Here is a 17,392-nt window from a genome sequence, read left to right as displayed (position 1 = left end):
CAAATCCAGTTCGTTTTTTGTGTGTGTGTAAGGGCGTGTGTAGTATAATATAGGAGTATATCTTAATCCTTTGGCTCTGCCTGAATCACACTTGGAGATCTTATTATTAAGCACATGCCATGCGAACTTCGTACATATCTCAGAGTTAAGACATAGGAATACATATTTGTATGTATGTTGAGATCATGCAATGAGTTTGAGCTTTATATCGTAAATATGCTTCTCTACAGCAGCAGAGAACACAAAGAGAATTAGTGGGGAAAGTATGCGTAGTTAAAATCAGCCTAAATAGTGGGAAATGGGAAAAGTCGTATAATGGGTATTCGTTTAAATTCCGAGCGTGGCTCAGCTAACTTGAATTCATTTGATGTAATTCGATTTGATTGGATGTGTAATCGGTAGCTTAAAAAACTGATGAGTTGCTTGTATTTGATTATATCGAAGTCAATTAGCCGTTGGCAGGCCGAGTAATGACTTTTATAGAGAACTAGAAGGCTCAGTCTACGTATGTAAATACAGCACTTGTTTTATTGGGGAATTGAAAGTACCTTGAAGGTTGCAATGTAGTTGTTGTTGTTCTTGTTGTGGTTGCAGGGGGCTTTGTGACTGGTTGTGTAGTGGTTGTGGTTATCTTGTTTGTATTCCTGCTTGTAACTGTGGATGACTTTGAGATCGGAAGGCGTGTGGGTGTCATGGTCGTGTACTTCTTGGTCGGATCTGTTTTATAGGCTGAAGTAGACTGAGCGACATCGTTGGCGATCAGATGATAATCGTCCGTTTTTATTGACCTGGGAGCTTGGGTGGTTGGGCTAGTCTTCAATGTTGAAACTCGCTCGCTCTGGTAATAGTCCGCGGGTAAGTTCTGGGCGTACTCTGAAGACCTGGAGTAGCTGTAATCAGGCGCTTCATAGTTCATATGACGCGTGGTAAACGTATCGTAGTAGTTGCGCACATCAGGCCCTTGAGCCGGGCTATTAGTTGTCGCGACAGTGGCCCTTGCATCCAGAGTTTGTATGGTCACCTCTTCGGCCCTGGTAGAGAGATTTGTTGTAGGTTGGATGGCGAGGTTTCGAGATGAAATTGTATGTAAATTTTGATGCATTTGGTGTGACATAGAGCTGATATTGTGTCGTATGGAAGTGTACTTTAGTTGGGCATGCTAGCTGACTTTAATGTAGAGTGTTTCACATCCGTGAAGTTTCATTCTTTCAATATACTGACTAGTTGGGACACATACTTAAATACTTGTGAGTTAGAATTTTCTGCGAGCTCGTTAGCTTGTGAAACATGAATTGTAATATTCTCAAAAGGTTGCTACGAAACTTGACTTCGAATGCGTTGCGAATACTTACCGTTGTGGCGGAGGCGTAGGTTGATCATACACATTATCCTGCTCGATCTGTTCGATTCGTTAATGACAAAGTGATTAATTGATAAGTCTTATGTGCCTAAATATGTTCAAGGTCAGTTTGCTTACCTGTGCATTGAGATCCTCATCATAGTCTGAATTGTAGCTAATTGTTGGCTGGCTGTTGTAGCTCTGCCTTTGTGGTGGTGTCGGCGTTGTCAATATTTCCAAGGGCCTATAAGTGGATTGCTGTTGCTGGCGCACTGTCGATGGGTATTGCTGGGGCTTTTGCTGATGCTGATGCTGATCCTGCTGCTGTTGGTACTCAATATCCCTATATAAATCAATATCGTCGTCGTAAACAGAATAGTATGATGAATCATAGGGGTTTGGTATGGCAGGTGCCTGCTGCTGCTGTTGTTGTTGTTGTTGTTGTTGCGGTTGTTGGAATGGTGACGGTTGTTGTTGTTGCGCCTGCTGCGGTGTTTGATAACCACCCCCATGATTGAATATGGATGTATTGTAGTAGTTACGATTGGATGCAAACTGTGGCGGTGAAGCTTGTGAGCTTGGTTGTACAAACGTGTTATCGGAAGTTTGCGCCGTCAGCGATGATGACGGCGAAGATGACTCAACTCTTCATGCACAAGTTTGTGGGAAGAGTATGTGGCGCAAGTTATTTACATTAACGAGTATAATTTTAATTATTGATGTCATTTTATAATACATGTGTTTATGTGAGTGTGTGCGTGTAAGGCAATGTAAATTTCATATTTTACAAGGGGGAGAGAAATGTAAAACGAAAACGAAAACGAAAAGGAATTAAACGTATAATTAGAATACAGATGTCCCTATAAATCATGAATTCATTAAGTAGCTGAGGTAATGAGTTATAGCAAATGAGTTAGCGGTTGAAATTTTGGTTAGCGTAGCCCAGTCCCTACAAAATAAGTTTAGTCAACTGTACAGATTTGGTAAGTTCCATCCGTTTAGATTTCTTAGTAATGAGTATAGGGTCTGAACGTAAACGTATAAACAGTAGTGCCTGTGGGCAGTGGCATTAATGGCTTTTTATATACATTGTCACTGCCGTATTTATGTGTATTTGTGTAGCGGCACCAAATAATTGAACAGCACACGGGTCGTCGACTTGTATAACTACCTTTGTCTTTCCGTGCTTGAAGCTGTATGTACCCAGTTCAAGTTCTGGCCGCCTAACTCATTATTATTAGTGCTGGGCTTGGTGTAGGCGGCCCCTCGGCTGGTATCGTTTTGCGTGCGCTCTAATCCGTCCGGATTACTCTGAACTTGGGACTGCCATTTCTGCTGTCCACGCGTGCGTTGCGGTCGCACAGTGTAGCGGATTTTCGGTAGAGGTGTAGGCGTTGCAGTGCTCGTTGTAGTTGTGCGAGTTCGAGCTGTAGTATGTCTGTTGGGCGAGCCTGTTGTCTGTAACTGTGGCAGTCGTTGCTTCAACTCCTGAAATATGTCACTCGGAAAGCTGATGAACGCAGGAACTCCATTACCGGCGTTGGGCTGATTAAGTTGCGTGAAATTCGGAAAGGGTCGGCGCGTTGTTGTGGCTTCCATAAATCCCGTTTGTAGATGTGTTCGTATTTTACTGGGTGTTGTCGTAAGTGGTCCCTCGGTTGTGGCTTGTGGACGTGGTGGGGACATAGTCTCTGACATGGGCATGTAGGGAGGCATGCGTGATGGTGGCAGCATGTCTTCATCAACTCCGTCATCGTAGTCCTCGTCATAGTAGTCGATCGTCCTCTGAGTGGTAGTAGTAAATCTGCCCGCATTAATCTTGGGACGTGATGGGACTGTGGTCGTTGATTGGTTTAAATTAGACACTTGTTTGTTTATCTGGTTTTGTATACTCTTAACGAAAGATTCATAGCCCCTAAGAATAGGTGTGGTAGAGGCTTGTGTAGTAGTTGTGATGATCGGCAGTCTCGTAGGTATTGATATCAAATGAGGTCTCGACGTTACTGGACTTGATGGTGTCGAACTGATGACAGGTCGACGAAGAACCAAGGCATTGCGAACATTGCCACTTCCATCATTGCTTACCTGCTTAAAATACTTTATTAGAGGGTTGACAGCCGGATTAAAACTCGCTAGATCACTGGCTTTCAGGTTTGCCATAAACTCATTTATATTGAATTGAAAATTGGTCTTCTGTGGCTTGGCAGTTGTTGGGGGCTTAGGTGGCTCCAGCTTGGGGGGTACAGTAGAGCTGACAGATTTGGTAAAAGTTTGATACGATTCCGGCAGGGTAGTATTCGTAGCGTAACTGATGCCTACGGGAAAATGCGAGAAATCTCGGAAAGGTACCTCCTGCAGGGCGCTAGGCTTTTTGTAAGCCAAGTTGGGAGCCGAAACAATGTTCAGGTTTGACGTCACATGCAGCGGCGTGACTGGTGGACGGACTTTGACTGCGGCGTGCTCTAATTGATTCAGCTTGGCATTATTGTAAACACCCTTCATTTTTTGATTTGCCACAATATTATATTGGAAGTAATTGCTCTCTGTCGTGCTCTGAATATCTGGACTTTGGGCAATGCTGAACTGAGAAACTAGTTTGCCAGAATGATTCGATATGCTCGGTGTATACTCTGGCTTATTATTATAAAAGCCACCCATGGTGCTGTATTGAGCATAATGGTTGCTGGGCGTAACTTGTTGGATCGGTTTAGTCGTAGAATAGTACTCGAATAATGGCCGTTGTGTTGTATCCGGATTGTGCACGGCGGGATTAATTGGCTGATTGTCCAAATGAAAGTAAGCAAAGTTTTCAGCCTGTATCTGTTTTCTGCGTTCTTTAAGCTGTTTCAGCTGTTGTATGAGATAGGGAAGTAAGTCGCCTTGGTTCGTTTGATCCTGATAGCCAGCTGACGGTCTTGGGCTTGTTGATTCGGCCGCACCATAGTAAGTACCTGCAATAGGTCGAAAGTCATCTTCCAATGGCGGCGGCGGCAAAGACAAATTGTAGCCGGTGTAAACCGCAGTCGGCTTTTTTACATATGGTAAAACAGACTCAGGCTGCAAAGCCTGCTGAGGCTGCTGATGTTGCTGAGGCTGCTGAAGAGGCTGGAAGTAAGCCTTATATCCAGAGTTGAGTTGATTATAGTTCGGACTGGCGGAAGTGTGCTGGCTGGGAGGAGTAAGATAAGGATTGTAGCTACCGAAACTGTATCCATGCTTCGCTCCCCCACTGTAAGGCTGCTGAACTGGCGTGTCAATAGAACGGTAGTTATGTGCTGGCCACTTGGCAGACGCATGTGGGAAAGGACGCAGCTGACGTGCTCGCCGCTTTGATTCGCCTGTAGCCGTATCATTGCTATCTTCGACTGGTTCGCTGTCATCTGAGTCCGCAATCGAAAAGTCTAACTCAGTTTGACTAATTTTTGATGAGTACTTCTGCAGCTGGACGACCGCTGGCGCTGCTTCGTCGTACTGTTCTTGAGAGTTATTTGAGTTATTGGAGGTATCGGTGCTGTTTGTCGTTTCGCCACTGCCCAGTTGAGCACTGCTGGCACTGTATGGCTCCATGACTTCGCTAGAGGTGTTCGAATCGTTGGGCATTTCAGTAGGGTCGACAACTTCCGCTGGTGTAGTCGAGATTAAGCCACTAACATCGCGTCGTTTGCGTCCTCTGTCCACATCAAGTCGGTTATGTGACAGTTCGTGTTCAATGGTCACGTCGTCGGTTAAGCTTTCGCTGTTTGCGTACAGAGTTTAGCCGAAAAGCATTTCAGTCGAATGTTGAGTCAGTTGAAGTAAATTATAGAGATAGTGCAGTATGCATTGTATGAGAGAAAAGAGTAGTAAAATGGGTGGAGAATAAATTGTAAATCAGTTATGAATTTTTTGAGAATAAAGCAAAAAGTAAATTACCATAAAGAAAAATTGAATTGAATTTGGAAAGCGACGGCAGATGAAGCACTACATTTGATGCGGGCGAATAGAGCACATGACTTACCTATAAGCGGTTCCGAACGTGTAGGATCCAATTTTACCGTGAGTTGGTATTGAATTTATGCTGGCCTGGTGTAGAATGCCATCGCGATCCCGCTGCACTTGGCTAACAGTACTCGGCTGACCACGATAAACACGTTGCTGACGCTCGCTGTCCTCCTCTTCAGGCAGAGTTTCATGCGCCTCGGCGTAGAGCTTTGTAAACAGAATATGAATTGAAGTTAGCAACTAGCTGTTGGCCTTGGCTCACCTTGGCTATTTCTTCCTGCGACTCCAAAAGCGACTTAGGCTGTCCTCGGGACGTGATCACTGGGTTGGGAGCTACGGTAAGTTCTGGTGGTGGTGGCAGATGCTGAACCTGGGCCTGTATAGTCTGGGGAGGCGAACGATGGTACTGCGGTGGAACTGTGACTGTTTTTTGTGTAGCTGTCGGACTGGTGAAGGCGGACCCAAAGCGAATGCGACTCGGAACATGTTGCTGTGGCTTGTTACGTGAGGCACCACCTAATTCGGTAGAGGTGGCCGACGTGCCACTGTCCACCACTTCGCAGCCCACGTTTCTGGGCCAATCGCAAGTCTGCAGCTCGTGCGAGTACATCAGTCCCCCAGTGCAGCTCTCGAGTAACGCACCGCCAAATACGCACACATAATACTGAGTACAGTCCGAGGGATGGGGATAGTATCCAAACTCTTCGGGGCAGTCAAAGCTGACGCCATTTGAGGTGGCTGACTTCACGTTGGTGCCAAAGCTGCGAGAATTGGTGACTCGTGGAGCTCGTTTACTTTGCGCATCTGTCGAGCCTGAAAGGATAAAACGCAATGTGGTCATTAAAAATCTATATACACTCTTAATAAAGTTTCAAAACAGAGTACACAAGTCGATCTGTAAGCATAGCCTTCTATGCAGAAAACTAGTCGCAATAATGCCATTTATCGTTGAGAAAATATTAATCGAAGCCACTCAGACAATTGCAGCTGAATTTGAATTGAATCCAATTCGTAGCAATCAAAGCTAAGCCAACTCTAAAATAAAAGTAAGTTTGCTCTGAGACAGCCTTAAACCAGCAAATGGCACGACCAATTTGAACGGCTCGCCCAAGGTTTGGGCGCAATGTAATAATTGGGGCGGAAGTTGTGTTTACTCTTATTGCTTTGCATTTGAGGCATATATCTGCTTTGCAATATTTCTATACCGACAGCTGAGACCACAGCTAATAAATTAAATAAATTGCAACATTAAAATTATGCAAGGAGTGCGCCGCGGCACGATATCAGGCAACCTTCGATTGCCATTTGGTGTTGTGCTTTAAAACCTTAAGCTTAGAATGGTATGATCGACAAAGCTTTTTTCTTGGGACACCGTGGTTTGAGCCATTCGCTTTCTGACCCACCTCAATTGGCTTACTGCAACTGAACATTATTATGCTATACTTTAATTGTAACGTAAGCATTTTCGAACAAAAGCCAGTTATTACAGCGAGAAGTTGGGCTGCACTTTTGACCAGCCATGGACACCGCGTGCGAGCACCTTATATATATTTTTTTTTGGAGTAACATAATATATTTTGCTTGATAGAGACACCTTTTCCCAAAAAAATTTACATTCACTTTTTACTTTTCTGTTGTTCCCATTCGCAGTTCCTAAGCCAGATAAGGCCATGTCATTATTGTAATTTTAAATGAACTGTTAACCAGTAATAATATGCGCCCTTCTAAATGCCACCAGTTCGAAATACCTAAACATAACTATTTCTACTTAATACTCAATGGAAATGAAATCAAATTGGATTATTGATATTATGCAAGTGGATCTGACCGATTAAAGAGGCTGACTCAATGTATGTTGATCCCGTTCCGGTCAGCTGACTCGAATGTTTGATGGTCTTGAATAATTGATGAGGATGTGCAAAAGCTGTGCAGGGTATGTGTACGTCGTGCGCTCTCTCTCTCCCAAGTACGCATTCTACTTTGTTTGTGCATACATGTTTTTCTAATGGACGTCACATGAGCAATCATGTCAAGGCTGCTGGATAAGATCTGTTTAGCATGCAGCACGCTCCATATCTTGTATAATTATCACACAAAAGCGTCGCAGCTTTGACTCTTTGACTGAGTGATATATGTATGCATGCGAGGTGACCGCCAGTGCTGCAAAAGTAAGCTAATCACGTGCCAATGCAAAAGTCTAAAGTCGCCGTTGACTACGATGACATTTGTCTTGGCCAGCTCAAGCTCCAGCAGCAAGAGCCACAACAGCGTGGCAACACATTTGCCGATTCATTGTTGCCGTTTGTACTTTCTGCTCCACTAAACAAAATGTGTACGTGGATTTGCTTAGCTAGTTGCTAAGAGCATGGCTGGGTTGTGTTATGCAATGCACAGTAATTCGGCCATAAGCCTGATTGGCTCTATTTTTTGTGGGTTTGTTCAGCGCTTGTCGATTGCTTCGCTTTTGCTGCTCTACTTGTTCAAAAATAAGAGCAACACATTACGCGACTTTTATTGAAAGTGAAGTAGGTACTATACAGCACATAAAAAGGCAACCTGACAAATACTTGGACAATTTGAATGGCCCGTACATAATGTCTATTGATACGCTTTACTCTCAATTGACGGGAATTTATGTGGCTTATTACTTCCGGGCATTAAGTCGGCTATTGAGGTCATTAGCTTATTAAGTTATTTCTACGTTGCTCTTTATATTTTAAATTTATATGCAATTATTAGATTTAAAACTTTTTCAGTTCTTCGAATGATATAACATTTAAAATATTTGGCCAATTGTTTAATTTTTTTAATTAATTCCCTTCGAATTCCAAATAAATTATGATATCTCCTGTCATAGGCAAAATTTGTCTACTAGTTCGCTAGGTGCGGTTCACAATTAAACGCACGCTTCGCAGACGGAAAACAAGCACTGGTCAGCTTTCAGTTTCAGTTTCAGTTTTAATCGATTGCACAACTCAGCGAGAAGGCGTATCGGAGACCTCAAGGCAACAACCAAGCTCTGTTATTGCTATTTCTTTTGTTGCCAGCATTGGACGCGACGCGGCGATTACCTTGCGATCGTTTGCATGTGCGCAGGAAGTTTGGGATCGTTAGTTGAGATTTTCCTTTCTAAAAAGCGCCGTTACAGTCAGCAGTCACTTCCTGGGTATAAAGCCACGACAAATGCATCAAGTACTAGTGCTCTAAGAAGCTCACAATTGTTGGGCTTTAGTCTATTATATATCATATCTCGTTATGCGGGATAAATTATTTTTGCATATTAAAACTTGTAAGGAAAACGTAACTCGGACTCAAAATATAAGCGTCATAAAAATTGAGATTAAATGTATTGCCAATAAATTTCACAGCTATCTTGCGATAGCCAATAAATTACCTTATTGATTTGCATCTCGCGGCGCATTATATTATAATTAAAGATTATAATTAAAGATTTATGCGCTCGAGAATACCTTGCGAGCTCTTTTGCCTTGTGTGTCTCGATAAATAACCATAAGCTGACAAGTGCAATATGCCTAGTGTCCTTTCTGTGCTATAAGTTATAGTCAAACAGTTGTCACAGGCAAGAAATTGGGCAAATGACTGAAGTGAACCTAGCCATGCCTTCTAGCCACTGCGGTGCAGTACAGTTGCCTTTCGTTTCGATAAATAAACTGACTCTGACATGCACTGGTATGTGCCGAGCTCAAAAGTGAGAGCTATATTGGAACCCACTATTTTATGCACCACAAACAGGAAATATACAACTATGCAACATTCGCCAGCATTTCGACTTTTTTGCTACAGTTGCTATTTTTGCTACGGTCAGCTGTGGCCCCACTCACAACATTGGCTCCACTAAAGCCGTATACGTTTTTGGCAATTATGCAACGAGGCTCCTAGGTAGCATTGAGTTTACACATATATAAACTAACTGTTTGCCTACTCTAAGCTTTCTATCAACTGCTTAGAACTCTTCCTTAAAAAAAGCTACCACATCAAAGGTCTAAAGTTTGCTGCTTTTTGCCGAAGAAGTTTGTTTTGAAGCCAATGAGGCTTGAATGAATCATAATTTAATCAGGGTGACTTAATCCTTTTGTGCTATGTACTCTTGTATAAATGTGATTTGGCACTTAATTTTGAAATGTTCTCAAAACATTGTTAAATTTCTGTAAAAAACATGTAGTTGAGGCATCATAAACACAAAGCAGAATTTTTATTTTAGATGGGATAAGATTTCTATATAGATTTATATATGTATGTAGATATATATATAGATATATTTGGTCTAGTATACTTCGATTAAATTATTTTTCGTCGCAGTGAATGTTGCCGAACAACCCCAAATTCGACCACAACAAAAAGTAAAACACAACTAGCACGAAAAGTGGGTCAAACTGAGAATATTGCATAAGATGTAGACACAACACTCACCAACATACATACAGATACAGAGACAAGCTATTTCAAATCTTGCTGCTAGTTGCAGCAACTAGACCACACGACGTCGACAGCCAAAGCGACAACGGCAACAGCAGCAGCAGCAGCAGCAGCAACAGTAACAACAACAATAACAGCAACAGCAAACGCGGCTAAGTATGGCGCAAGTCTTGCAGAGCGCATATAAATGCGGCAAGCCACGCCTGCTTCAAAATCGATCACTTTCGCATACTTGTAAATCGAAACCAGCCAGCCAGCTGGCTGCGCCACAGCAACAGCAGCAGCAGCAGCAAGAGCAGCTTTCGATGCAGCCTGCAACTTTATATGGTGCAGTGTGCTCGATGCTTTTTCAGTTCGAGTGTCGCATTTGCCATTTGCAATGACTGATCAGAAATGCCTACATCAAATTGGTTTTTTAGTCTCCACTTGGGCCATCAATGATGTCGCTTTTTCGAGACGGCGATTACGAGTCTTTCGCTCTAAATTTCTTCAATTTATATATAACTCTCAGCATAACATCTAATCAATAATTTGAAACATTTTAAAGATTATATAAAATGTTAAATTCGTGCGAAGCTTTCTTCCTCACTGCTCAGCGATTAATTTTAAAATTCTAATAGGAGCAGAGGTTAACGTACCTCGCCGACGAAGTTGAAAGATGAATAATACAATTACAAACGCGCCGACTGTGACAACCAAAATTTACATACAGAAACACAATTTCTGCATTTTCCACACAGAAAACCTAAATTTAGCATCAACGAACTGCAGATGCCACAACGGCCGTTCCACGTGCCACGGCCGTGACGCTCATTTTTCAGTTCAATTAAATTTGAAAAAAAACGCCCCATTGACTCCCGCGGAAGGGAGGTCAAGGTGCTCATATCTGTCTGTGGTTGCGGCTGCGGCCTCCTCGTTGCCGCTGACACGGTTGATGTTGCCAATGTTGATGTACTTATTTTTGTGAAGCATTTATTATTGGCATTTTGCTGAAACACCGGATGCCGCTGAATTTCAGATGTAGATACATACGGTTGAAATAAATTATTTAATATTCCAAAGAAAAATGTGCAAAAATTTACACGAAGTTGTATTACTCATTGCAGAGTAAACCAAATATACATTGGACTTAAAAAGAAAATGGAAACCATTTACTAAGCACAGAAAGCCTTCATCTTCAAAACGATATAGAAGAAACAGGGAATTTCTATGCCTTTCGCAGGTGCACGGAAGTCAAACAGAGTCACCAAAACTCAAGCAATGGCAACGCAATGTATGTCACTGCGAAATCTACTCAGTGACTAGAGTTGTTGCCAAGAGCAAACCAGAGTTAACAAATTCCCTCAATCCTATTTTTATTTTCATTGATTACCTGTGCCCTTAACCTGTTAACAAGATCTGTTATTATAGCCAAAATTGTTTAAATATATACATATTTTTTCACTTTAGCACAGCTACAACAAAGTAGTTTTACCCAACAGCCTTTTAGCTGTGCTTAGCGGGGATTTTATGGCTTTACGGCCGTTCGAAGATTAGCTGCGGCCCCTGTCGCCGTTAATTATTACAAGCAGCGTGTCGATCTGCTTGAACTTGATTTTTGTGAAGATTTGTGTGAAATAAACTCAAACCGTCGACTGTCGAAAAAGTGGAGGCAGTACTTAAGGTAAGAGATACATATCTGTTAAATGGTAGCATAACGTATATTTAACGTTTACGTTTTTGCTAAAGACAATGGCTGGAAGGAACGGTAATTATACAATTTTCTGTTGAATCATAGCGTATATAATCTTAATTATTTTCTTTTTACACCACGAGGTTTGTACTACATAAAACATAAAAAAGGTTATGTTTGCACTTTCACTGTGGAGCTAGGCTCAATTGAATGCTGTGTGTAAACGCAAGGCTGATTGACACCGATTTTGAACTTATCGAACCTCACTCATACTCCTCCATACCACGCACAATTACGTCTTCGTCTTCGTCTTTGCATTCGCATTCGATTTAGAGCAAATAACATACGAGCGTACTTGAAAACAATAAAAAATATAAACATGAAATCTTCCGCTTTGAAAAGAAATGGCCAACGATTTAGTGGCATAAATAATAAACATTTGGACCGAGATGAAAAGCCAATGACTGCGAGATAAATGTGTTGGGTTGCTAAAGCGACAAGACTGGATCGTGACTGATGCAACACATTGTACAGTTGATAGTGCGTGGTTAGACTTTGACTGCACAAGAAACGATAGTTATATAAACGTCAACTTTGGCTTTTAGTACTGTGGCACGATAGTACAATTCAGATTTTAATTAACATTCCCCAGTGACTTTAAGTATAGCTTGCTTAGCAGTTTTACGTTTAGGAAAACATTTGAATTTTAAATTCATTTTCGTATTTCACGCAAAGTGCACAAAGAGTCGCATTGTCAGTATGCATTTCTCATGTTATGCATGCAAAAAATTCAAATAACTTGCCTTCACTTTCCGTTGTCCTCTTCGAACAGCACACGCAATAGGCTTATAGTTATTTACTCGAAGTTTCCGTTTTCGATGCGGAACTGCATAAGATGCAATTAAGTTTTGTATACCCTATGTATATCTGTCTACTTTACTTATCAATCCGTTGGCAACAGGTTACTCCACGCCTTACTCTAAATACCAAAAGTCAAACAAAGGCGGCACCCAACCACATAGCACCCCCAAATTGAGAGAACGAACAGCCCGCCCAACCCACGCCCATTCGATTTTGGCAAGATGCAAGCCCAAATGTTTTGTAAAGCTGTACTTTGACTATAGTTTAAGATACCCTGTGTGTATAACCCACTTAACATTTCCAATAAGATTGTGATTAAAAGTTGGAAAAACTGAAGTAAGTGACTCAAGCAACGTCAAATGCTGTACCTAACTATCAAAAGAAAATCTTCAATCACGAAGACGACCATGAAGAATCTATCAGAACAGAGTATTGCACAGTCAGTCGCACCAGTTGGAAATTTTATTTATGTTCGTTTTTTATACTTGAACAAGAAACATGCTGACTTGGCATAAGAACTGAAAAGTGAGCGGCGTACTTGTTGCTTGCACGACATGGTCCGGCTTGGCGTTTGCGGATTTACCAGCGCCAACATTTTGGGTGTGACGCTGGCAAACAATTTCAATACAGATCTATACTATATGCAAGCTAAAGTTGACTAAACGCTTTAAATATTGTATAATTTAACGATATGCGGTTTCAAGTCTTCACAATTCACGAATATTTAACGGGGAACAACAAGAAATTGTACGAATTTATAACTGGACCAGGTAATGTCGAGTCAAGTCAAGTCCGAGTGGGAATAACAAAAAGTAATTGTATAGGTGGCATATCTTTTACTAGTGCCAGACCCAGTAAATTAAATGGCATTTTAATTATGTACATTTCATTCGGCTTGCGTTCTCAAAGCGCAGAGTTCTGAACCCAATCAGGGCCATTAAACGCCCCAACAAGACAGCTGCCGCCCATTAAAGCCCAACAGGCGCGACAATTGCTGCATTGCGTTAGACGCCAACATTCAGATAAAAACAAACCTATTATTGTTTTCAAGTTGCTTAAAAAGGTAAACTTATGATCTACACTTCTCATCTATTGGAGTAATTATTAGCTCAGTAAAAATTCAAAAAATTTTTAAGAATTTGGGCAATGGCAATTCGGAGCAGATATCCAAAATATAACAAAAATCAAAATTGTAGAAAATATACATAAAAATATCCAGATTTCCCATTTTCAATTATTGTAATATTGTAAACTTAATTCAGGCTACAAAGCAGTCATGGTTGAACCTAGCGAATAAAAATCACAAGCAAGCCACATTAGACTCAAGCCCAACAAGTAAGCACTGTATTTAATTTAAATTGAGCAATATAAATAATTGCAAAATGAATTAAGCTAATTACTTTCAATAGTCCGAATTCTACAACTTTTACCGCAATCTAAATCCATTTAAATGAGCATTTTCAAGTGTACTGAACTCAAAGAAAACGAATAACTCAAGCGACAAACTTAGTATTCAGTTTTCAGTAGTTAGCTGCCAGCAGTCAGCAATGAGACTTTGAGCTTCGCATGTTTTGAGATGAAATTGGCAAATAACCTTTACCTTTTCGTTAGTCAATAGCAATCGGCAGCTAGACCCAACTGGGTCACACTAAACAACCGCAAGTAGCCGATTTTCAGGCATGGCATATGGCGATTTGAATGCTCCAACTAGATTTTCATCAAAGCGGAATCATGGGTATATCTCGTAGCAAGGAAAGTGTCTGAATTGAAATACACGCTTGGCATGACCGTTGCATAGCACTCGTCAGCAGTGAAAGAAGCCCCGCCTGTTTGTCGGCTTTGTCGTTGAACTTGAACAGGTGCCGCGGATACGGCGAGTAAAAGCAAAACACCAAAATACCAAATAAACAGCAAAAAAGCACAACACTTATTCAAAAGCGAAAACAGCGTTAAGTAATTTCTATTTTAACGATATGTGGACTGAAGTCTTTCAGCTTACTTCACTTGGACAACGGTTTCGAGTCTAAACCTTGCTTCAGCCCACAAGCTCTGATACTCCATTGGACCTATTAAACATATGAATTTAGGTCTTAATGCTTTTGCTTTACATCGAAAAGTTAATTCGCGACATTTAGTCTTCCTTTGGCTCTCAGAACAAATTGCAGCAGCGTAACTAATCCGAAAAAGCTTTTAGACCCAATAATTGAGACACAAATTGAGTTTCATTGTAAGGCGACGAGTGAAACGAACTAAACGACCATTTACAATAAGTAATGTTTATTGCAGTGGCCATAGATAGCAATAACCCTGAAATATGTAGCATTCCAAATCACGGAATAAACGCTAATCTACAAAGCAAAACATGTGATAATTGTCTGGAAAGTATTTCAGTATTTATTCAGCCTGTTTTTGGTATGTCAACAATCAAATGGACTTTTTCACTTAAAAAATATATCGCGTAACTTAATTAAAAAATTGCCAAATTTTCATATTTTTACGATGAGTGCTAAGTGTTTATGAAATATTTGTACAAACAACTCATTAACCTGATAAAATTTAGTTGTCACACATGTTTTTATTTTCACGCGTTTCATGCTTATGTTCGTTCGCTTGAGAAACTGTTTCGTAGTCCATTTTTATAAAACAGTCCACGCGATTATATTAAAGCAATAACTATTTACTAAGCGCTAACTAAGTAATTTAAAAAACTAAAAATTTTTGAACGTAAGATACTGAAAATTAAATACCCTAACTCAGATACATTTTTAGAATAACAGAGGCATATGTTAACATTATTACAATTGATATGGAACATGAACTCTACTAGTAGTAGTACCTGAAACTATTAAAGTATAATGCCTTGAGCAATGGTATTCAAAAGCGACCAAAGCTTGGTAATTAAATTCAAAATGGCAACATAAAACACGCAAGTTAATAATTTATATAAGACCCACACATATATACTTATATATATAATAATATATATATATATATATACATATATATATGTTCATCAAAACCCCTTGTTCGTTGATTGAAAGACTTTGCTGGCAGGCGTGTGAAAACCAAAGTCAAGGTTTCGACTAGTAACCTTAAACAGAAGTGGAGTAAACTGAAGCTAGCGAACTCGATTCGCTATCTATTTATGACTTTGACGAGTGTTCTTTAAAACGTATGAGAGTTCATGCTTGAAAAGACCATTGTGAACTTCCGAGAGTTGATTGCGCTTATATCAGTTGCATAACCGAGATAATCTTTGTCGCCCTGAGAACATGTTTTTTTGTTAACGCTTTATTGATGTTATTTCTGTTAATATTGTGATGACTAACAACGTGTTTCGCAGCGCGATCTCTTAAGCGGATATCATTTATTCAAAATTGTTTGCTTTGGCTTGTTATCCGGTTTTCTTGGCTGTGTGTGTGTAAGTCTAACAATTATTGAGATTTTTCGATAGAAATTAGTTAAGAAAGAGTAGTGTTAACAGCTATTTTTATTATAAACAGCGACTGACAAAAAACGAAGGCCAATGTCTGAGCATTGGTCAATCAAAAGCCAGCTTCAAATATAAATAATATAAGTTTACACCTTAGGCTACATTAGACCTTTGATTTTGGTTAATACCTCCATAAGCCCAAAAATCATATGTCTGTCAATAGCAGTCAAGCATAAACTTCAAATGGGCTCATGAACAATCAACGCACATAATTTTGCCTGTCAGTGTCCACGCAACATGAGCATGAGCGACTTATCCGTGTCGCATCTACCATTTGAGGTATGTTTTACATAGGATATAAGGCGGTATACAGAACAATGAATATGTTGAAAATTATTGTTGGCGTGTAATCAGTGCGAAGGCATCTCGCAAGCTGCAAGGAGCCTTACTGTAGACGGCGGCAGCAGCAGCAGCAGCTTGCGACTAAGTAGTAAGCCTTGTTTGGGTCTGCCAGCACAAAAGTGATGTAGTACATTAACAGCGAGTCCTACGCACTGCTGATGACGTGTCGGATACCTGTGGAATGTGCCATATACCCAGCCGAGACAATGCGAATTTATGGCACTACAGTAAAGTTGATTCTCTTTTCATACACACTTACAATTTATGTAGTTTAATTGATTTGTATGTGTCAAGCTCAAAACATATTATAGCTTACACTGGGAGAAAAAACTAAGTTAGTTCGTTAACTCTCTCATTTATTCAGATTTCATATTTGAAATCGAAATCAAGAAATCAGTTGAACGTCATCGTCTCACTTTCAAATAAGTCGTGTAGTAAATACCGTTAGAATAACCTGATCCTCTTCGCCATAAACGAATTACCAAACAAGATAAACAAAACAAAAGTCAGGGGACAAGTTCAAACAACAATTTTTGGAGCAATATGGAACGAGCAGCGATGCCAGGAGAAACGACTCAACCTTAAGTGTTCCTAATAAATAATATAATACAATTGTTAAGTAAATATATGTAAAAGTAGCCACACAATATTTATCAATTATACATTTTGTTTATCGCAGTCAAATAAATTGTATTGTAAATAGCTGTGGAAGGCATAAGCAGAGTTCAATGACTTGGTACAAACTTGATAATGTATGTGTTGTGTGTACGTACATAATACAGCATTCACCGACGGCTTTTATAGCATTTGGAAGCGCTGCCGAAGCTCGCTTGGCCAGTAGTTCGAAGCCGTAAAACTGCGTTAATAAATTTATTTTATAACAAATAAAGAGGCTCATGCGACTAAAGCATAATGTCATCAAACTGCGCTTTGTAATTGGAACCAGTTCATAAGTGTTTTTTCTCCCTCGACGCTTTGGTGGTATTGAAAACGTGGCAGGCCACATCAGGTTCCCGCTGTGATTAACCAAATTGACGGCATTGCCGCAATAAGCCAAACCACTAACCAAAAAACAACATGGACGGCTGCATCAGGTAATTGACTTATATGGCAATTACAAGTAAAACACAAACTTCAATGATAAAGACCTAGAGTTTAAATATGCAGTGTGAATACACTCTTGATGACCCGCCATCTGGCACAATTTCGATAAGTGTGTTGCATAGATGCGTTCGATTGGCTAACGTGACAGGCCAGGCTCTTGCCG

General features: G+C 40.5%; 1 protein-coding gene across 10 annotated transcripts in view; it reads right to left on the bottom strand.

Moving 5' to 3' along the window:
* Positions 1-17,392, bottom strand: part of LOC111595989 (mucin-17) — a 32,699-nt gene that overhangs the window by 7,489 nt on the left and 7,818 nt on the right. For 7 of the 10 annotated variants that reach the window (XM_030223328.1, XM_030223325.1, XM_030223331.1 and 4 more), the window contains 5 exons: positions 5,583-6,133; positions 5,337-5,527; positions 2,511-5,075; positions 1,478-1,682; positions 1,353-1,399 (listed from right to left, as the gene is read on the bottom strand). In XM_030223328.1, the coding sequence (XP_030079188.1) occupies positions 1,353-1,399; positions 1,478-1,682; positions 2,511-5,075; positions 5,337-5,527; positions 5,583-6,133 (3,559 nt within the window). Of the gene's footprint in view, positions 1-1,352; positions 1,400-1,477; positions 1,986-2,510; positions 5,076-5,336; positions 5,528-5,582; positions 6,134-17,392 lie in introns of all 10 variants that reach the window. The other 3 variants (XM_030223330.1, XM_023309982.2, XM_023309980.2) reach the window with 2 other exon arrangements.

Source organism: Drosophila hydei, unplaced genomic scaffold (assembly GCF_003285905.1).
Source record: "Drosophila hydei strain 15085-1641.00,03,60 unplaced genomic scaffold, DhydRS2 tig00000172-arrow-pilon, whole genome shotgun sequence".
NCBI lineage: Eukaryota > Metazoa > Arthropoda > Insecta > Diptera > Drosophilidae > Drosophila > Drosophila hydei.
Note: the sequence above shows the minus strand (reverse complement) of the source record. Positions and strands in the feature narration are given on the sequence as shown.